This window comes from Canis lupus, chromosome 3 (assembly GCF_048164855.1).
Source record: "Canis lupus baileyi chromosome 3, mCanLup2.hap1, whole genome shotgun sequence".
Lineage (NCBI taxonomy): Eukaryota > Metazoa > Chordata > Mammalia > Carnivora > Canidae > Canis > Canis lupus.
Window position 1 is genome coordinate 86069058 of NC_132840.1, and position 22615 is coordinate 86091672.

The window sequence follows — 22615 nt, forward strand, 5'->3', positions numbered from 1 at the left end:
AGCTGAAATCAGGAGTTGGTCTCTTGCCTGACTGAGCCACCCAGTCACCACTTCTAGGTGGCCATTAGAAGCACACTTTAGATGTTTTCTTCTAAAACATGTTGCATCGCATTTGCCCACTTCTCTGCACACTCACACAACTTTGTGGGCTGTATGCAGTTCATCCATGTCGACTGCAGATTTAATCATTCAAGGAAACTCAATATCTTCTGCAAAGTCAGTCGAGTTCTCTATGAATTCCCTTTGACAGATCATTGACAAAAATATTACATTTGGTTGGTACCAGCAACTACTCCTTGGGGAATCTAGCATTAATACCTCTCCATACAGAAACATGTCAATCTACCCTTGATTTGTGCCTTAGCTTTAAGCTAATTCTCTACCTTTGAAAAAGAGGATAGTCTCCTCATTACCCACTTTGTTTTTAAGGCATCTTTGATATTGACACCTTGTCAAACTGTTGTGAAAACTTAGGTAAATTATTTTCACGTGTTATCTCTTATTCACACGTACACTCAAAACATTTGCCCGTTCTTCCCCCCACCCCAGGTTCAAAGCTACCTGGGCACCAATTAAGTCCACTCCTCCAAGCCCCTCACAAGTTGCTCTTTTTCACTACCTGCAGCACCACTTGGAGCATTTTGGGCAAACCAGAGGAAGAAGGTATTCAGAAGGTTTAGGGAACCATTTCTTCCCAGGAGGGAAAGCCCACGTCAACTCTCAGGTTAGAAGGAATGAGATGCTTTTTTTTTTTTTTTTAAGAATTTATTTATTTATTCATGAGAGATGCAGAGTCACAGGCAGAGGGAGAAGCAGGTTCCCCATGGGAAGCCTGATGCAGGACTTGATCCCAGGACCCCAGGATCACTCCCCAAGCCAAAGGCAGATGCTCAACCCCTGAGTCACCCAGGCATCCCGAAATGAGATGTTCTAAGATGTTCTAACTGCAGCATTCATCGCTTCACTGTGAAAGTCCTCAAACTCCTAATGGTCATGCATAAAGATGGGCAGCATAAAGGTAAAAGTCAAGATGATGCAGAAACCCTCAGAAATGTGTTCAACTATGTCTTGAATTTCTAAGACAGAGTAAAATGAGGAATGAAGGTGCTTTGAACGTGGAGGATTTTTTAAACTGAAGACACTATGCGGATGGTGTGGTGTTGTTAGACAAACCCAACAGCGACTGAGGTAAAGAAGGAAAAGGAAGTGGGATGGTTTGTGTATGAGTGTAGTTAGACACACAAAGAAGCTAGACTTCTGTAGGCAGTACAAATGCAAGCCTTCCTCATGCAAATAGTTCAGAATGCATTTAGTCCTCTTAAGAATGTGTGGGATGACTTCCAATCTGCCCACCTTTTCCTCATCCGTGTCCCCATATTTGCCTTCCCGTGGCCTCTCCGGCTTCATTCCTCCCCACCGCACCCCCTCTCCAGCCCCACAAGGAAAACAGTGAACCCTTCACAAATTGAGCTCAAGGGTCTATCCTTTTAGAAACCTTAGGGTGGATTATTTCAATCGTCATCACGTCCCACTTCTTGAGGAAAGTTAACTCAGCTTGAACACTAACCCATTTGATTAGGTGTTTATTTTCAATCCACATGTTGTGCTGGTAAACGGACTTGCTGAAGACAGTGAGGGAGTGAGTGTGTGTGTGACGGAGAAATGTTGTAAATGTGTTACAATCAAAGCAAAATAATATCCCAGAAGTTCAGCCAGGACCACATTTATAATAAAAATTATTGATTGATCTCAGGGATAGCAAAGATCAGTTCTACCCAATTACACTCTCACTGCCCCTTCTAAAGCAGTGTGACTCGAGGATTATTTCACAGCTCTTTGTCTTTTATATATAACTGTTGTTACACAATGGTCTTTGTGACACATAAAATATGTATAACATTTATATATGGATATCTGTATATGGGTGTGTATAGAATCTGCTAAGTATCCTAAATGGTTATTCTAAGAAACTCAGGAGAGAGTGAGACAAAAACACAGCGGAATGAGTCTCAGACATGAAGTCCAAGAGAAAAAAAAATACTGATGGTAAGGAGAGAAAGCGAGAGAGGGGAATTAAAAATAAAAAGAAGAAGAGGGAAAGCGATAAAGGGGAGACATAATAAGCACTTAGGGCAGAGATGGGGAAAAATAGCCCCCCCCCAAAGTCAAAAGATACGTGGTATAAAGCTTCCTAGTTGTGTTGACCTCCAAGACCCTTCCAACCATGATATTCTAATAGTCTAGTCTTAAAAGGATGACTTAAATATTCTCTTTTATGGCTGGATGCCTGGCATAGACTATGATCTAGACAGCCATGTCCCAGCTAGGCTTTAGGGGAAGATTCCCAAATGGGCAATTAATTTAGATTTAATAGGACAGTTACTGTAAGTTTAAATAAATGCCAGTTAAATATTAACAGCGTATTTATTGAAGATTAACATTGCTGGTTGCATTGTGGGATTTTCTTTTCCTTAAAGAAACCCTTTATCGGAAGACTTTTAATCATCTTGGCTCTGCCATCAGTGTGACTTAGATGCAGGGCAGCTCTTTTATTACTTTGTTCAACAGCGTTCTGAATTGTGAAGTGCATACCGTGGTGCCGCAGAGAGTGGAAGGACATGAGGAAGAGGGTTTTTTCTCTACAGGAAGGATTGAGAAGTGAATATGAAGGATAAAGAGCTTTTTGAAGAGAGTGTCAAGAAGCATTAAAACTATAGGCTATGAGAGTTGGAAGGGCCCTTGGAAGTCACCTAAACCAAACTCTTCCTTTGGAAGCAAAGCGGAAGTGACTTGAGCACCCTCATGCAGCCAGCAGGTGGCAGGTGATACCGTGGACCCCCGCCCCACCCGGAGCCTCCGTCTTACTCTAGGGGTTGACTTTCTAAAGGGCATTGCCCCTTTAGAGGCATTAGAAGGCATTAGATCTTCTCAAAGGCCCATACATGAAGAAGCTGCTGGTGCTTTTGACAATTAAAAATTCAGAAAAGAAACTTAAAAAACTCAAAAAAAGCACCTTACCTGAGGTGACCGAAGGATGGCTTGAGTTGAGACTAGAACCCAGATCTTTTGGTTTAGAAGATCATATTTACAGTGTCACCTTCAGCAAAAAGTACAACTGAGCCTGTGTGTTTTCGACCAATTGTTTGTCTCTTCTGTTGCTGCCCTTGGCTGGCGAGCAAGGAGTAAGACCACGAAAGAAAATGCAGAGGAGAAATTAAAGAGAGAAATAAGTAAAAGGCAATTGTTTGGGGAGAAAGCAATGCAGGGGTCGAGGCAAGCCACGTTCCTCTGACAGTAAGTTTGGGTAGAAGGTCCCAAGCTGGGGGCTGGTGAGCTTGTCATTCAGAGGGCTCTTCTCTATGAGAAACCACAACCTGACTCTGGCGGGGTTGCATCCTGTGGATGTCAGAACCGGCGTCCGTCTGTGCACGTGGACCCCTCGCTCCCTTCTACAGAGGGAAGGAGGCCAGCCCTGAAGCACTGTGGTGGGGTGTTCAACAGTAGAAATCAGGAAAGATGAGGCCAGCACAGGATATTATCATCACATGATGAGTCTAAGATCTAGACCTGAGAAGGCTTTGGATTCAGCCATCAGGCTCGTAGGAATTCAATGAAGGCCATGAAGTTTCCTGGAAGGAGTGGAAGGAGTTGAAGGAAGTCAGAGGCGATCGCTCACTTAATGATGGGACAGAGGGCTCTCGTCTTTTGTTCAGGTTCTTTCGTTATGTTTCAGTTACATGTGGGAGCACGACGAATAAAAGTTCACAGGCTGCCCCATGAAGAGAAAGCCCTACCCTGTTTCTCAAGCACAGACTGTTTCCCACAGGCCTGTATTCTGTGTGCTTTTGCAGAACACTGAGGCCAACATGCTCCGGGGGGAACTGGGGGGCCACCCTCTTCCTGGCCCCATTTGAAGGCCAAGCTACTTCCCCATTATAAGCACATCTCAGCACGACGTGTCTGCTGTCTCCATGATGGAGATGGACCTCAGGATCTGGACGCTGGTGGTGTTCACAGGTCTGTGCTCGGTAGGCTTCCCCTGGGTTGTCTGCATGAAGACCAGGCCCAGCGTCCTTCTGTCCCAGTCGGTCCCGCGTAGAAGCACAGGAGTGCCCGCCACGGGACCCCCTGCAGTGTGTGCCATAGGCCTTTGCCTGACTCTTTACATCTATTGTCTTGTTTCTTCATCAACCACTGCTTGTGGTGGGCACCACTGTTGCCGTTATTTTACAGGTGAGGTCATTTCCCCAAAGTCAAGGTCTCACAGCTGGTGATGAAGAGGATGAGTGTCTGACTGATTCCAGAGCCCATGGTCCTTCTTCATTGATAACTTTGTACTGAAAAAAAAAAAATCAGTAAGTGAATGAAGCTTGGGAAATCATGGTCAGTGCCTAGAGATCTGGACAGGCTAAGGGGTCAGTCAAAGGGATTCCCAGGGGGAGGTATCTTCCAGCTTGCTTTCCTTAGCATGGAGAATGTTCTCAAGGGCTTGCGGGGAGCGTGGGGTGGAGTTCGTTATAACTTCAGACTCGTGAATATAAATCCGGGTAAGAGCACTGCCAGACCTGGTCACCTAGACTGTAAGCAAATCAAAGGCAGGGGCTATGCCTTCCGTGTGCGTATCCGTAACTACAACGAGATTCCTGCTCCATGCGAGCAAGTCTACCCATCGCTGTTTACTGAATACACTGAAACCCGTGGAATAATGGGATTCCCAGAGGTCCTCGGAGGGGGGATGGCATCCCTTCTTCACTAGTTCTCTCTCTTGCCCACAGAAGTAGCAGCCGAAGGAGTTATTTTACTAGTCGGCGCTGATGCAGTGTCCTTACCTGACGCATATGGCAGAGAGGAGCCGGGCATCCCGAGTCCTGGTTCTGGGTTACCAGTTATCCCCGTTCTGTCCCCACGGTAATGACTTCTCCCTCCTGGGTTGGATCCTCCACTTCTGAAATAAGTGGTTCATACAAAATATCTTCCAAGGGCCCCTCTGACCATATCACTGTGTGGTTCTGTGAATCCAGGGTCTCATCAGGATCCAAATCCTATCTGCCCCCAAAGAATTCTGCTCTTGGCTTGGTGAGCATCTGGCTTTTGCGTTCATGGCTCTTTGATTTTAATCGCTCATTGTGCTCTTCCTCACTTTTCTGTCTACCTCCCAATTATTCTTCCAACCATCCCTCCCCTTCATGTACCTCTTAGAAAGTTGCACGGCTTTCCAAGTCTGTAGATAGCCTGACCTTTGCCACTTCTTACCGCACTCCTTTTCCATTCTCTCTATTCGTGACCCTTTTTTTCTCCTCGGGGCCTTCACCCCCTTCTTCAAGTTGCTCTTTTGCTCCATCTGTTGAAGTCCTAACATGCCGGACTCTAGCCCAGATGAACAATGACTGTATTTTGATCTTGAATTCGTATTGGTGGGAAAGAATAGCGAGTATTTTTGCAGCTTCCAGCCCATCCCTGCTGCCCTGGAGGCGGCTCTTTATCCAGACCCGCTCTGCCCTTCCTGATGGGACCTTTCGGGGTCTACTACGGGCCTCACCACTCCCACTGCCCTGCATTTCTCATCTCGCTGCCTGCGCTCCTGTTTGGAATCTCCACCAGGAGAGGGGGGCCTTTAGCCTTTTTAGAGAAGGAGAAGCAGAACTGGCATTTCTTAAGCTAGTGCTCTTCTTTTGGTCTTTTGTGTGCGTGGAATATTCATGGCTCTTCAGCTAACCCCGGCTGTGGCTGGCTGTAGGTAACACAGAGTAAAACAAAAACAACAGCTGATTTTCCCTTTCACTGGGAATTTCTCTCCTGTTTCAACCCTGCTCTGGTGTTGGATGCTACTGCTGCCAGGAGTCACTCTGTACTCCTGTCTCCTCACCTGCCTGCCAGCTCCCCAGGGTCTGCAGGCAAAGCTCCCCCCACCCCACCCCGCCCCTCCTTTGCAGTCACTGGATCAGTAAAGGGAGTATGATTGCTTTCTTTTGCTCAGTGTGTGTGTGTGTGTGTGTGTGTCTGTGTGTGTGTGTGTGTCTGTGAGCTTGAAAGGCATTGTCCTATAGATATTTTTATAACCTGAAGCAATTACAGCTGTCAGCACAGAGACAAGATGTGACAAGTTGATTTATGTGTACAGTATACGTGTATGCGGGAGGAAGGGGAGGAAGGAGAGGGAGATGGGGGGAAGAAGGTGGAGGTGGGCGCTTGTTAGGATGCTGCTTTCCAGGAGGCAGAAAGGAAGTTGTTTCTATAAAGAACACAAATAATGAAATTGCTCTGACTGTCATCCCCTTTTCATTAACTCGGATATGCTGGGAAAAATAAAATAAATCCAGCAGTTTTTATGAAGCACGAGATGGGATATAAGATAAGCCACTAAGTGTTGGTTATATTTAGGGATTAGGGGATGGGCAGGGAGTTGACATATGACTTGGAGCTTCATCTATTCAAACAACTTCATTAACAAGTTTGAATGAAATGGATTTTGCCTTGTTAATTGCGCAGGCGTCTCTGGTCCTTCACGGCTTCCTAAACTTCTAGTTTTGGGTAAAGTTTGGGTCCCTGGGCCCAGAGAGCAGGTAGGAGGTTGCAGGTGGTTTTGCTCCCTGCACCCTGAGCTTAAACTGAGCTCTGCTGGGTCTCCTGCCAGATGCTGCAGCTCAGCACCCTCCCTTCAGGGCCGGAGACTAAGATGGTTTGACTGTCTCAGATCAATGGCATGCAGACTGGTATAAACCGAACATCTTAAAGAACCCCTATGAAGAATTATTTTCCTGCCCAGTCATAATAATGAAGTGGCGGCAGGCAAAATGTATTAATAAAGCATCTTCCACCTTAAATGGATTTCTAAGTATTTTCCTGTAGAGTTAATCATGTATGTAGGTCTCTCGGGAAGGCCGGTTGTTGTCATTATCCACATTCCCAGATGCAAAAACTAATGCTCATTTGTACCTACCTGGGAATTAGATGCAAGAGCCGGGACTAGAATTTATTATGAAAGGAATCATCCCTGCCATTCCCAGGCCTGTAGGGAAATGACTCCAAAACCCAGAATGAATCCCTCTTCCTGTTCCACCACTGTAATTACTTCCAGCTGAGGTGGTGAGGAGGTGTGTACACAGAGGGATGGGGGGCACGAGGGGCAGGTACAGTGGATAGATGATTAGAGGTAACTCCTTGGCTTTAGGGGAAGCAGAACCCCAAATTCAGTAGATTATGAGTCAACAAACACAATCTCACTCTTTACTTACTAGTTCCAGAGTTTCCCATTGTAAAATGGACATAGGATAGGGTCTTGCAAGAAGGGACTGATGCAAAAATAGGTTTTTCTTTTCTTTATTTTTTTCTTTCAAAAATATAAACAATACTCTCTTGCTTTCCACAGAGGCCCCTGTGTTGTTGTTGTTTTTGCTTTTGTTGTTGTTGTTTCCTGATAGAAAAGTCACGTGCTGCAGCCGTAAGACGACAATTGATTTTTTTGGTGCTATACATCAAATGGTCCCCACTGGCTAAAAGTAGCAGATGGGTTTCCCTGAGAAGTTAATCTCAGGAGAAATCACCAGAGATGAGGGAAAAAAAGTGGCCTTAATGATGGATTAATTGAGATCTTCAGTGTAAAGTTGCTCAACTTTTCTGGCTGATCACTTTCTGACCAACTATTAAAAGAGAAAAGCACGTCTGCTCAGTCTGTCTTTGTTAGCCTGGAGTATGGCTCCCGCATCTGCAAACCCTGCCCCTGTCCCTACCAATCTAGAGTAGGGAGTATGAGGGGCAAGATGCTTGTTTCATCTCTAACATGTGCGTTACCTACTTGTAAGTGGTGGTTACGACCTGCAAGGTGTGAGGATTTTCTGGCACCAGGGCTCTAATAGTTAAAAACAATTCAGTCTTTTTTTGGTGTTGACCAGATGGCTTTTGGGAAGAAGTCTTTCTGTTACTTAACAACTGTTGAATAAAACCAGCTTCCTGGTTGGATCTGATAGAAAGTCAACAGGGGAGACCTAAAGTCACTGTTGGTGATTATGGTAAAGTCTCCCCAGGGAGAATCTGGGTCAGTGGAAGAGGCTCAGATCTGGAAGTCCCTGGGGAGAGATTATGCTAGTGTGGGCACTGGCACTGCGGTGTGGGCTGGGCCGCTCTGGGCTCCTCCCTCCAGCAGGGGCCAGGCCCCCGGAAGGAGAATGTACATTCTGTCAAAGTTGGACTTAAGGGGTGAAATTAAAATGTAGGTATGTGGGGACCCACCAGCAGCCAGAGAGGAGAAGTGATAGGAGCTGAGGCAAATCCTGTTTCTCCCTGAGTTTCAGGAATTCAAAAAAACACACCTCGTTAGATGAAATCAGCCCTGCAAAGACTGTGCAACCCAGGGAACTTGGGAGTCTGCAGTATAAATAAAGCAAGTGGCTCACACTCATTCCTCTGAATGAGCACTTTTGCAGGGCTAGCATCTTTTAATGTGGACCAAATAAGAATTAAGTGTGCTAAGTTAGTGTGGGACCTTGACCAAAATTTTTTTTAAAGATTTTATTTATTTATTCATGAAAGATAGAGAGAGAGAGAGAGAGAGAGAGAGGCAGAGACACAGGCAGAGGGAGAAGCAGGGTCCATGCAGGGAGCCTGATGCGGGACTGTATCCCGGGTCTCCAGGGTCAAGCCCTGGGCCCAAGGTAGATGCTAAACCGCTGAGCCACCCAGGCTGCCCCTTGACCAACATTTTGATGCGGTCTTGCCAGTTGCACACACGAAGGGGCTTCTGTGATTTTGCATTAACTTTATAAGTGGAGGATATTCTCCGTGGAGAATGGTGGTGCGGAGTCGAGCTTCCTTGGTGGGAGGGGTGGGGGGCCTGGGTGGGCGTTGACTCTGGAAGAAGAATGCGATTCCCTCCCGAAGCAGCATCCTCCCCACGCGCTCCAAATCCCCTCTAAATGCTAATGGAATGAATCTGATGACTGTAAAGGTGCAGGCGAGCGTGCTGCGGGGGGTTCCTTCCCTAGTTAATGAGTTTGTGACCCTTCCAGGAGGTGTCTTGGGCTTGTTAGGGCGGCCTGGTAACTTTGCCTTGCTGCTTCCTCCGCAAGTGGCAGGTCTTGGAGGGAGGGGAGGGGAGGGGAGGGGAGGGGGAGGGGGAGGGGGAGGGGGAGGGCGGCGGGAAAGGGTTGGAGTCCTGGCGGGGGCCGGGGCCGGGGCACCGCGCGGCGCCGCAGGGGTTAAGGCGCGCCCCGCGCCCCAGGAGCGCCCCGGGAGCCCCGCCCGCCCGCCGCGGCCCGGGGAGAGGGGAGAGGGGAGAGGGGAGAGGGGAGAGGGGAGAGGGGAGAGGGGAGAGCGGCGCTGACCGCCCCGCCGCTGCCATGACAACCCGGGGCCGGGCCCGCGCGTCGGGGCCGCTCCCGGGAGGGGGGAGCGCGGGCCGGGGGCGGCGGCTGAGCCATCCGCGCGGTGCGGGCCCCGCTGCGCCCCGCCGTCCGCAGCGAGCGAGCGGGAGCCGCGAGGGAGCCGCGAGGGACGCCGCGGCGCTGGGCCTGGGACGTCCCCGAGTTGGCGGCGCGGCTGCCGCAGGAGCCCGGGCGCACCCCGCGCAGCCCCGCCGGCCGCCTCCGCCCGCGCCGCTCTGCACCTTGGCCATTGTTCCGGATTGTTTTCCTGCCGGCGCTCCCGCCTCCGAAACTTAACGGAGAAAGTGTCGGATCCCACCCCGCCGCCGCCGCCAGCAGCCCCCGGCGGACCGAGGCGCCTGCGGACCGGCTCCGGGGAGCGGGCTCGGACCCACGCCCCGTCCCCCTGCACCTGCTGCCCCCCCCCCCCCCCGGCGTGGACCGACCGAGGCACCTGCGGACCAGCCCCAGGGAGCCGGCTGGGACCCACGCCCCGTCGCCCCCCTGCACCTGCTGACCTCCCCCCACCCCGTCACCACCACCCCCGGCGTGGACTGAGACACCTGCGGACTAGCTCCGGGGAGCCGGCTCGGACCCACGCCCCGTCCCCCCCTCCCCCCGTGCACCTGCTGCCCGCCCCCCCCTTGCTGCCCCCCCCCCCCGGCGTGGACTGAGACACCTGCGAACCAGCCCCGGGGAGCGGGCTCGGACCGACGCCCGTCTCCCTCCTGCACCTGCTGCACCCCCCCCCCCGCCCCGCCGCCGCGGCTGCAAAGTGCTCCCTCCACTCCCAAGTGCCATGTCGGAGCTGCGAGCGCGAAGAAGCGGCTCCTGAGACGCGCCCGCGCCTCCGCACCTGCCCGGCGCCTGCTGGCCCCCGGCCCGGGCCGCCCCGAGGAGGAGGAGGAGGAGGAGGAGGAGGAGGAGGAGGAGGAGGAGGAGGAGGACGCGGAGGACGCCCCCTTCCATGCGCCCCGCGGACGCCGGCGGTCCGAGGCCCGGTCCGGGGGAGGAGTCCTGAGCCTCGCAGGCGGCTGCGCGCTCTCCGCCTCGCGCGCCCCTCGGCCGCCGCGGGGTCCCTGCCGGGTCCCGAGCCCGCGCCCTCGCCCCGCCCGCCGCCCGCGCCCGCCCGGGGTGGGGGGTGTGCGCGCCGCCGCCGCCGCCGGAGCCCCGGGAAGCCGCGGCCGTCGAGGATGGGGGTCTGTGGGCACCTGCTCCTGCCCTGGAAGTGCCTCGTGGTCGTGTCTCTCAGGCTGCTGTTCCTTGTGCCCACAGGAGTGCCCGTGCGCAGCGGAGATGCCACCTTCCCCAAAGCCATGGACAACGTGACGGTCCGGCAGGGGGAGAGCGCCACCCTCAGGTAGGGAGCTGCCTTCCTTGCGTGGATCAGGGCGCTGTGCCCGGGCTGCGGGAGGACAGGGGCAGGGGTGCAGGTGCGCGCGCCGCGGGAGCAGCCGGCGCGGGGGCCGCAGGTGCACCGGCCCAGCGCGCTGCCCCAGGAGCCTGGCGCTGTTAGGGGGGCGCTCCCAGGTCGGGAGGTGAGCCTTTCCCCCCAAAAAAGTGGCCTCTTTGCCCCCGGACTTGGTAAGCACGAGGGGCGGCAGAGGCAGGGGGTCGCTGAGGTCGAGGACTGTGGCCTGGTGGCCGTGGTGACTGGGGACCTGCAGCGAGCAGTCGCTCTGAAGTTAATGAGTCCCGAAGGAGGAGTGGTGAATGCCTGCACTCTGGGCGCCCCCGGGCGCGGGGTGGTGGTGGTCCTGGTGGTGGTCGTGGTGGTGGTGGCCGTGGCCAGGGGGCTCCTGTGCACCTGCACAGCTGCCCTTGTGTCCTGGGCCGATGACGGGTCTGGGCTCTCCTGGGCTGCCTTCATGCCAGGAGCCGGTGGGCTGCAGGACATGCTTGTCTAAACATGGCTCTCTGAGACTGAAGTCATGGAGATGAGTCTGATTTGTCCACGGAAACATGTCATGTACTCTGGTGAGCTGTTCTCTCTCGGTGCTCCGACCGCGGATGCCGTGCACAACTCCTCTCCCGAGCAGATTGCAGATTTCAGCGCTGAGTTGGGTCCTGATTGGCTTGGGGGGTTGGGGGGGGGTGGCTAAGGCTCGCAGAGACCGAAGAGGAGAAGGAGAGTCGTGGCTCTGTCTTGCATGAGGTGGGACGAGGCTGCGTCCCTGATTACCCTGTCCGCTGGCGCGTCAACTCCGTCTCCAGTGTCTACGGAGGTGCACCACTCAGGAGAGGGGCGCAGAGGACTAGTGACTATGATGGAAAATCTCACTCTCTGGAATTTTAGGAAGAGTCCGCGTGAGGTAGAAGTTAAGAAGGTTCACGCGAAGAGTAATTCTCTGCCTGTCTTTGATGTAACGTGCCCTCTTACATAAAGTTTTCCAAGCTGGGCTGTGGAGCCGGCTGCCAGGCAGCAAGGCAGTAATCCTCTCCCTCGCATGTGAAGACCCTTGGAAGGATGCTGTTGGTGCTGGTGCCCATTGTTTTGCCCCTGGTGACTGTTCTTCTAAAATTGCATTGTTTGTGGATGGCACCCTTAAGGAGATACCCGCAGGACAGAAAATGTTGAGGAGGGGCTACGGGCAGTACAGGGCAGACTTGTTAGGACATTGCCACGGGAAGCTGTGATTTAAGGACCCACGAAAGGCCTACAGGCATCCAGTGCCTTTGGGGAGCCAACCTCCATGGCCCGAGTGAATTCCTAGTTTCTCATTGGTTCAGCAAAGCCACCTCTTCCATGAAGGCCTGTAGGGACTGTTTTGGACAAAGGTTAAGTATCTAACTGCCTCCCCCCCCCCACCCCCAGAATGACTGTATCTGCTTTACAAGGGGATTTCACCGAGCTCTAGAAATGCTGTGATTTCCGGCTGCTTAATGAGAGATAGAGACATGAAGCCCTAACAGTGCAATGATGACTTAAGTGTTCTCTGGTTGTTCCCTTTGTCCCTGACCCTTAGCTCCAAACCGTTGTCCCCGGGAGATGAGACAGAGACATCCTCACATGGAGAACATTTTAGGAACAGACGGGGTGGTATTTTCAATGAGAAGGTGGAAGGTAATCAGCCAGGTAGAGGTTTGCAGGTACAGAAGTAGCAAAGGAGCCCTGGCAGACAGTGGCCCCACATCATAGGGACAGTGAGGGGGGTCGGGTGAGTCAGGATCTGGTCTCAGCCCCTCGAGGCTCATGAGAACCCAGAGTCCCTGGAGAGTGACTAAATGCAGGAGATGCTGAGCCAGGGCATGGGCCTCAGTTAGGAGCAGTTTCTCCTTAAAATTGCATTATCACGTACTGGCTGCTTCTCTTTATCTTTCCTTCCATGCCTTTCTTGCTCGCTCTGGGCCTCCTGTTCCTGTCCTTTTCACACACTCATGTCTGTTTGCATTTTCACATCTGCTCTGGTCTTCTTTGGGAGAAAGTGGAATATGGTGGGGCTTCCTCTCTAGACCCAACCCTACCGTGGCATGAAAAGGCCCTCCTAGAACACCTCCTGCCATTCTGTGCCATTCTGTGCCAGCCCCTGGGACTCAGTGTCTAACCGAGATGCAGGAGGAAGACTGTTCCAGTGGATGGAGCCCCACAGGGCAGGGATTAGAGGAGCTAGGATGTGGCCTCTGGCCATGGGAATGATTGGGGATGTGAATCTGGCAGCAGGTGTAGCAGATGACTTGCACGCGGATGCTCATACCTCTGCAGGATGACCTTCATTCTTCTCAGGCTCTCATGCACTAGAGCAAGTGCGGTCCACCATGTTGGGGTGAACTTTTGTGGACTTCCAGCCCTTGAATTCTCAAGCATAGCCTCCGTACTGTGTAATTCTGTGCCCAAAGAAGCAAATAGGAATTTGTATTCATAAAAATGGCTACATTTGCACATAACATGACTCTGGGTTGTAGGAGTCCATTGGCTCCAAGCTCTGGGGTTTTTGGGTTTTGGTTTTGTTTTTTGTTGCTCTTTGTGTGTTTATGTGGATCTTTTCTTGTTCTTCCCTCTTTCCCTTCCTCTTACCCTCCATTCCTTCTTCCTTCCTTCCTTTATTTTCTTTTTCTTTCTTTCTTTCTTTCTTTCTTTCTTTCTTTCTTTCTTTCTTTCTTTCTTTCTTTCTTTTTTCTTTCTTTCTTTCTTTTTCTTTCTTTCTTTCTTTCTCTCTTTCTTTCTTTCTTTCTTTCTTTCTTTCTTTCTTTCTTTCCTTCCTTCCTTCTTTCTTCTCTTCTTTCTTTCTTTCTTTCTTTCTTTCTTTCTTTCTTTTCTTTCTTTCTTCTTTCTCTTTCTTTCTTTCTTTCTTTCTTTCTTTCTTTCTTTCTTTCTTTCTTTCTTCTTTTTTCTTTCTTCTTTCTTCTTCTTCTTTCTTTTTTTCAGCATTTGACCAAGCTACACAGAATACAAGTCCAGAGGCCCCAGGCACCTGTGCTCTGCCCTGGAGAGCCGCCCTATCCATATTGTGGTGGCTGACCATGAGGGCCATGTAGTTTACTTCTCAGCCAGCAGAGGACTTTTTTGCTTTGGTTTCATGTTATTCTGCTTTGTTCTCACCAGTTTCATTTTTTGAAGATCTCTTCTAGTCCCCAAAGAACAAATGCTTCAGCAGCAGATTCTAATGTGAGGAAACTTTTAAAAATGTTTTATTTCATCCAATTAGTGCTAACGATCCTTGTGGAGGTATTGGGAAACCTTTCACCCAACCGTGGCATTGACAGCCTGAAAGGAATCGCAAACAATTTGCAATCTCCCACCCTCTCTGCCCTCCTGCTGCTAGTCTGTATGCATATATTTTTTTAAGAGGGTGAGGTTATGTAGAACAGAATGTGCAGTAATAAGAACATGAACCAAGGTTTAGGGAGCACTTGCTCTGTGTCCGGGAGAATTCTGGTTTGCATAGTATCTCACCAGTTGTCCTGCTCCATGGTATTCACATTCAGCCCTAATAAAGACTCTGTGGTGTAGGTGCTGTTCGCATCCCCATTTTACACATGAGGAAATCGAGGCATGGAGAGTTTCCATCGTTCGATTCAGGTTGCACAGATAGGAAGTTTTGAAGCCAGCAACGAGGTGCGAGTAACAATAATGTCAATAAAATGAGTAGTGCTGTGGGCGATCCACGGGTTCCTGTGTGTGTTAACTATTTTGTATGCATAGTGACATTTAATGTTTACAACAACTCTCTGAAATGCAGGTCATTATCTCAACTTGGTGGCTGAGGAAGTGAAGGTCTGAAGAGAGGAATTTAGGTAAAATCAGACAAATAGCAAGTGGCAGGGCTGGGACACTGACTCAGGGCTGATTTTGCGCACCAGGGAGTCGAGTCCCTACTGCGTTCTGAGTTCTAACTCCGTGCTGATACTGAGTGTCTCCTCTGCTCACATTGGCTTAGACCCTCTCCTGCAATGTGGAACTTTCTGTGTTCTTTCTTCTCGTGCATTGGGGGGCAGCTAGTGCTTGGAAAGCAGAGATGGTGCCTTATAATGCCATGAGCACTGTGGGCTCCCTCGTGTTTACTCAACAGATAAGATGAATGAGGACAAAACGTAAATATCCCCCGGCCTGAGTTCAATTGGTCTCTTTACCGCATTTCTCTAGCATCATGCCTTAAAATACAGCTGTGGTCAACCAGCAAGGATTTATTAAGAGGCTCTTACGTGAAGGGCCCTGAGCTGGGTTTTGGGATGTGAAAAGACATGAGGTTTGGACTTCATACTCCGGGGCCTTGAGTCCAACTCAAAAGGTGGTAACGGTGGACAAAGAGGTAACGGGCAGGTGAGGCAGCATGTGCCCACGAGCCAATGGGTGTATGTATGTGTATGTGTGATCAGAAAAGAGTTTCCTGTCTCCGAGTGGGGTGGGCCTGGGTCCTCTATGGGAATACTGAAGAAGGAGTGAGGGGCAGGAGAGCCTGAGGTGCCCAGCTGTGTGGATGTCATTAACTGGAGACCTCCACTAAGTGTCCACCTGTTGCCTGGCAATCCCGACAAATGTGTTTCCTGCCGTCATATATTCCCCCAATGAGGTAACAGCTAGTAAAAAGATTTATTTCATTGAGATCATCTGGTAAGAGAGTATCAGAGCCTGAGCTTTACCTTCTGTCACTTATCTAGACTGCAGGCTTTGCCACAGAAAAAAAAAAAAATTGGATGAGTTAAGAAGAAAAGATCTGATAAATGTCCAAGATTGAAGTCGGATTTTGATATAGCAACTCCATGGAATAGCACAGAATAATGTGTTTTTGAAACTTGAGAAAACCCAGGGAGTGCCCTTCTACACGTCGGAAGCTGTGGCACCTTATTCGTATCATGTCAAGCACTTAGCATTTCACTGTATAGCAGATGGGTTCTCCCTTTGTCTCTCCAGCCAGCCCATGGCCTCTTGAGGGCAGAGCTATGCCTTCTTCATGTCTGTATCCCAACACCCAGCCCAGGGCTCGGCCCGTGGTTTTTGCTCATAAAGTCAGAGTGGCCATCCGGCCTGTCTGTCTGCTCTGGACATCCTGGCCTTTTCTCTACCTCATCAGCTTGGGAAACAAATTCTTGCTGCAGGGCCCTTCTACTTGTCTCCATGGACAGTTGGTTATCATTTTGGCCTCCACTCAGGTGGAAGCCCGTCACTAGAGCCTTTACCCAAATCAGAATAACCCCTACCACCCCACCCGTCCGTCGCACACCAGCGTATCATCTGGGTTGTGTTTTTCTTTCTTCAGGGCAGGCATCCGTATCTGAAGTGTTCCTAGTCGTATGTTTGGTTGTGTGTTTGTGATCTGTCCTCCCCAACCACACTGTGACGTTCTGGAGAACAGGTACCTGCCCTGTCTCATTCAGCACTGTGTGTAACCAGTGCTGGGCCGAGAGAAGGTGCCCAGGAAATAGTTGTTGCAGGAGTGATTGAAGGCAGTCTGAAATCACCGTCTCCTCCTCCTTGCCCCGGGTTGTCCTATGTCGTCCTTGCCCTGGACGTGTGACTGGCTCGCTGTCATTTCTGCCCAGGCCGCCCAGCTGTGTGAGGTTGCTCTTGAGGAGATACAACGCACACCAGCGATCGGGCTGGTGTCTTTCTGCCAGGGACACAGATGGACTGTGTCATTTGTCGGCTGCTTCATAGCTGCACCCAGAACGCGTGCCTCTTCCTGCCAGGCCACTGCCCTACCCGGGCCCCAAGCCTTTGAAGAAATGCTCCTCTCTGACGAAGGATTCAACCCCAGGTGGACCTCAGGGAAATTAGCATTTTCAAGATAAAGAGGGGGACAGAAAGGCACCTCCCGGCCCATCCTTCTTTCTCTCTCTTTGGAGTTGGCTGCCAGTGGTGGTCTCGTGGTGTAGCGATCGATCTGTTCTTTATGAGTTAACTCGTTCAGAATAGCAATGCCGCTCAGGAAGCCTGGGCTGTTCTGCTTGCCCTGCCTCCTCCCTGGATGGACCACTGTGTGCTCACCTCCGGGGCTTGCCAGGCATCCAGCCTGTGGCCTTGTGGCTCAGAAGATCATGGACATATGGGGTTGTGCAGGGAAGCTCCTGGAAGCCTACTCAGCCTTTTGAGGAGCCAAAAACTATAATGGGAAAACTAAAAACCCAACCAGGCACGGGGCAGAAGGAGAAGGAGCATGCCAATTCTCATGGGCACCTGGCGAAGGGCACGGAGGGACGGCCTGGCCCTCCTGCATGCCTCACCTACAAGCACCTTGTAGAAATGTTTCTTTTGAGTTTGAAGGGATTGCAGAGACTGGGGAGTTGAGGCACTGGTTCTTGCAGACAATGAGGGTAGTGACCATCAGTCTTGCACAGAGATGCCTTCCAGAAGGGTGAGGTGGTTCCCCACGTGGCCATGAGCCCTCGTGTGGGGCTACCTGTGCCTGAAAGAGAGCCGCCGTTCCCTACTAAGTGCCAGAGCATCTGCTGACAGCGTCGCGACAGTCAGCTAGCATTTGTCACTGTGCTCACTCCTCACTGCCGGTCGTGTCTGGCACTGACGCCTGTGTTTTTAGCCTTCGGCCCCACCCCTGATTCCATCTGGGACAGCTCTGCTCACTGTATCAGGCTCCATGCTCAGCCCTCTACGAGCAGGGTCTTCTTTAATCCTGAGAGCTGCTCCACGAGGTGGGTGCGATTATTATTCTGATTTTACAGATCAGGAAACCAAAGCATGGAGAAGAGTGAGGCATTTTCCCAGATCACACAGTCAGATGGTGGCTGAGTCTGGAGCTTGGAACCAGTTTTGTCTGACTCGAAGCTGGATCTTTTTTTGTACCACAGGGCTTCTCTCATTCCTTCTTTGCTTCAGGGCCAGGGGGGGCTCCTTCTAGAAACCAGGTGAATTTGGTTTCTTCTCCTTGTCCTGGAGCGTTAAGAATCTCCTTTCTTGAAGTATTTTAGGAATAAGGTATTGGGAGTGTTTAAGCTTTTGTGGCATGGAGATGCGGAGACATGGAGAGTGACCTGGCTGGCCTCTACAAGTTCCTTCTCGTTACACAACCCTAGAATCTCCCTAGTTGGTTCAGAGTCAGTCTATTCCAGGTTCTCCCACCAATATTTTGCTTCTGAAATGAGTAGACTTGGACTCTCTCATGGGGAGTTAGCAAATCTTCAAACATCATCATGTATTTCTCTGGCCTGGGATATTGAACAAATTGAGGTAGAAACACAGTTCTGTGAGGATCCCACAAGCCAGTGTACCTAGGTGCCCTGGTAGTGGGAGGCAGAGTGGGTGAGACCTTGACCCATAAACTTCCTTCTTCGTTTTACTAGAGGTAAGACCACTGGCATCTCTCACTATGGGAGAATCTTGAAAAAATGTATGATTGATGTTAATGGCATATTTACTCTCTTAGGTTCAAGTCTCCACAGATGGGTAAAATAAAGCATTATCCTTCCAATATATTTTTTTAAAGATTTTATTTATTTATTCATGAGAGATACACAGAGAGTGAGAGGCAGAGACACAGGCAGAGGGAGAAGCAGGCTCCACGCAGTGAGCCCGATGTGGGACTCGATCCTGGGACTCCAGGATCAGGCCCTGGGCCGAAGGCAGGTGCTACACCACTGAGCCACCCAGGGATCCCCTATCCTTCCAATATTTGAGGTTACTTTGCTTCCTTGGGAAAAGCTTGAGGAGTCTCCGTTCTGCATGATCGATTACTGATAAAAAATTAACGACACAATTAACATCACAGAGATGGTCAAATAGTAGTGTATTTAGGAAAGTAGGAACTGGGTGGGTTTAGGATGCAATTTCCAAATTGCACATGTGCACCAAGGAGGAGGAGGAGGCAATAGGAATGTTTCATGGGAGTGCGATGTCGGAGGTGAAGATTTCCAATAAAGACCTCACTAACTCAGATTCTAGTAGGAGTGGTATGTTGGAAAGAAAACTGGGAGACAGGATTCCGCTAAGCCTGGCTCAAGCACCGTGTCTGTGAGCTGTCAGGCAAAAGTTTTTAATATCTCTGTGTAAAGAGGATGGTTATGCCCTACCTCAAGGGGTTATTTTGGGTTAAAATGAAATAATACACATAAAGTTTGGTGTAAGACTATTTCTCTCTTTCTCGCCGTAGGTATATACATATGCACCCATATATATGTATGCATATTTATATATAAAATTCACACCTTTGGCACTTTTCATTATAAACTGTTGCAGCATAAACACCCATGTACCTTCACTCTGATTGATATACCCGGTCTTGCTTCTGAAAGGTCTACAAAGAGAGGAATGCCTCTCCACCCACTGGTAATTGTACTTTTGTGTGTTTCTCTACACATCCGTTTAGATCCTAGGACTCTTCTCCAGTTCAAATAATTTCTTGCACTGTTTTATTTCTGACAGGGAGTGAGAAGAAAGCTATTTCTTTATTTTTCATAACAAGATTGTTGCATAGCAAGTTCTGACAGTTCATGGCTCTAAAGATGAATTTCCTACCAAAAAAAAAAAATTAAAAAAAAAAAAAAAGCCTTACAGAAGGCTCCGTAGAGGCAGGTTCTCTGAAACAAATTGTTGGTCAGGAGTTCATGTGTAGATTTAGGATTAGTAGAGTTTTTTGTTGTTGTTGTTGTTGTTTTGTTTTGTTGTTGTTTTGTTTTGTTTTCCCCTTGGAAGACTGATTTTTCCATGATAATTACATTGGAGTCAACTAGCAAATAGAAGTAGGGATGCCATGCCTTAGCCTGGGTTTGGTGGCGGTGGTGGTGGTGAAGCCTTCTGTTTCTAATATTCTCTGATTGGAAACTTTCCATTCATTCACATCTCTTATGCATTACGAGGCCAGCTCAGGGGATGCACAGTGATGGTGAAAATTGAGAAGGAAGTCTCTCTGCAATTGGTAAATTTTCTTCTGTTCAAGTCTGGGGTAAGACCAGTGTCCCTGGCATTAGAAAGTGATCACAGAAATCCCCAATGAAAGTGCAAAAACAGTCCTTTTCACTTCAACTGTATGCCATGGAGCGAAAACTAATTTAAGTTATAGATAGAAGTCTCATCCTTTCCCTATCTGGTTTTCCCAAATCTCTTTGATTGACATGGTTGAGTTATTTGGGGTTATTTGGGCATGTTTGACCAACTTGCTCTCTTCTCAGTGTGAGATGCTTTGGCTCAGAAAGCTTTGGGGGTTTAGATTTATCTTATAAGATGAACGTATGAAATAATCTTACAGTCTTGCTGATGGATTTTTTTAAGTAATATAATTTTTAATGAAAAAAGCATCAACCACAAGACTGAGGGAAAATGACAAAACTGAAATCAACCATCAGATAAAGCTTTGTTGGCCACAAGAAGGCAAACAGAGATACGTTTGTATGAAGATAATTTCTTGGTCTTCTCTGGCTTTCAAAGAGGCTATAATGGAGCTGATGAGTGGAAAAGTGTACTCACACTCAGAATAATCATCTTTGGACAAATTTACTCATCAAGCAAGCTCAATCCAAAATAATCCTAACCCGTCAAAAGCTATGAGGAAGTAAGTTGGATAGAGAATACATGCAAATTCCTTTTCACTTGGTGCAGTTGTTATATGTGAAAGCTGGAAAGAATTGTATTTTGTTGTGGGTTGAATTGTGCTTCCCACCAAAACGAGAATAAAAAGAAGGAAAGGAAGGAAGACGGGGGAGGGAAAGAAAAAGGAAAACAAAAGATATGTAGAAGCCCCAACATCCAGTACCTCGTAATGTGATCTTGTTTGGAAATAGGGTCATCACAAAGGTAACTAATGAGGTTAAGATGAGATGGCGCTGGAGTGAAGGGAGCCCCTGACCCAGCATAGCTGGCATCCTTGTCAGAGGAGGGCCATGGAGACACACAGTAGACACACAGGGAAAATGCCATATGGTGATGAAGGCCAAGGTTGGGGTTATGCAGTTGTCAGTCAAGGAATGCCAAAGATTGTCAGTGAGCCACTGGAAGGAAAAGGCAGGAAAGGATTCTCTCCTACAGGTTTCACAGGGAGCGTGGCCCTGCCAACACCTTGATTTCAGACTTCTGGCCCCTTGAACTGCGAGGCAATAAATATCTGTCGTTTTAAGCCATCCAGTTTGTTATAACAGCCCCAGGAAGCACATGGACTAGGAGAAAGAAATGATAAAGGAATAATTCTCTTGAATAATCATCATATATAAAGGACCGGTGAAAAGCCAGGTGAGACCACCCCGTCACCCACTGTGACTCAAGCCACCGCAGTCCACAGAGGAGATGTCAGAGCTCTGATTGTCCTTGGCATGGCTGTTCCCCTCCTCGTCGTGATGACCACCCAAGCCCTCCCCTACAAGTATCTGGGAGGCTGAGGTGGAGCAGAGCTGTACTGAGGGATCATGACCCTCTTTTTCCTAAGAGACCATCAGGACAAGCCCTAGTGTTTCCGTGTCTCAGTGACCTCTGCCACCCCAGAAGTCAAAGCCCTCCTGCTGCGCCGGGTCGTGTGTCATTGTCTAGATTCCTACCTAACAGTCCTGTACTTCCAGTGACCTGAACCGACTGAAGACTTCCCTCTAATCCTCTAAACCTTTCTACTGTCTGAGCTTCGTTATCTGTCATCAGCAAAATCCCTAGGTTGCCAGTCTTTTTCCTGAACGTTCTCTCTCTCTCTCTCTCTCTCTATCTCTATCTATCTCTATCTCTATATCTATCTATCTATCTATCTATCTATCTATCTATCTATCTATCTATCATCTATCTATCTTTTTGGCTTAAGCTTGAACTGTGGCTGTTTCCTGAGTTATTTCTCTTCCTAGAGTCATGTCGACACTGGGTGTTTTTCTCCTATGTACTGTTTACTGTGAGCCCTGGACTTCTCCTTGCTACTCATTGTGGCTTCTGGACATTCTTTGTCTTTCTCCAAATCCCCACTTGTGTTGTGAGTTTGCCATGAGGCTGTGTCACCCACAGCCGTTCTTGCTGTGGCCCTCTGCTCTGCCCTCAGCAGGTGCTCCCGGGAGAGCACCAGACCATAGATCCTAGTGCTAATCCTCAGCTTTGCTTTTATGGCTCTGATGTGTCTTGTCTGTCTTTCTCTTTTTCTTTCTTTCCCTCTTTTCCCTCTTTCTTCTTTCCTCCTTCCTTCCTTCCTTCCTTCCTTCCTTCCTTCCTTCCTTCCTTCCTTTCTCTTTCTTTCTTTCTTTCTTTCTTTCTTTCTTTCTTTCTTTCTTTCTTTCTTTCTTTCTTTCTCTTTCTCTCTCTCTCTCTCTCTCTCTCTCTCTCTCTCTCTTTCTTTCCTTGGCTCAGACATTTCAAACTCAAAGCCACCAGCCAGAGCTCTTGATACCAGCCTCATCTAACCCACCTCCATCCAACAACTTGATCTTTTCCTCCTTGTCTGACCTGATCCTAGGAATGGGCACCATCATTCAGCCAACTGCTCAAGCCTCACACTCAAAGGATCTCTATTTTTTCTTTCTCTTTTATGCTCCACCTGATGCATCAATACATCTTGTTTGCCTTTACTTTTAAGATACCTCTTTTCTAAAGTTTTGTTTGTTTGTTTGCTTATTTATTACTGATGTTCAATTTGCCAACATATAGAATAACACCCAGTGCTCATCCCGTCAAGTACCCACCTCAGTGTCCATCACCCAGTTACCCCCACCCCCCGCCCACCTCCCTTTCCACCACTCCTAGTTCGTTTCCCAGAGTTAGGAGTCTTTCATGTTCTGTCTCCCTTTCTGGTATTTCCCACTCATTTTTTCTCCTTTCCCCTTTATTCCCTTTCACTATTTTTTATATTCCCCAAATGAATGAGACCATATAGTTTGTCCTTCTCCAACTGACTTATTTCACTCAGCAT

At 49.2% G+C, this 22615-nt stretch overlaps 1 protein-coding gene across 7 annotated transcripts in view; it reads left to right on the forward strand.

Annotated features, from left to right (window-relative positions):
- Positions 1–22615, forward strand: part of NTM (neurotrimin) — a 941158-nt gene that overhangs the window by 525935 nt on the left and 392608 nt on the right. For 3 of the 7 annotated variants that reach the window (XM_072822741.1, XM_072822742.1, XM_072822746.1), the window contains exon 2: positions 10635–10719. In XM_072822741.1, the coding sequence (XP_072678842.1) occupies positions 10635–10719 (85 nt within the window). Of the gene's footprint in view, positions 1–10480; positions 10720–22615 lie in introns of those variants that run through there. The other 4 variants (XM_072822743.1, XM_072822744.1, XM_072822747.1 and 1 more) reach the window with 3 other exon arrangements.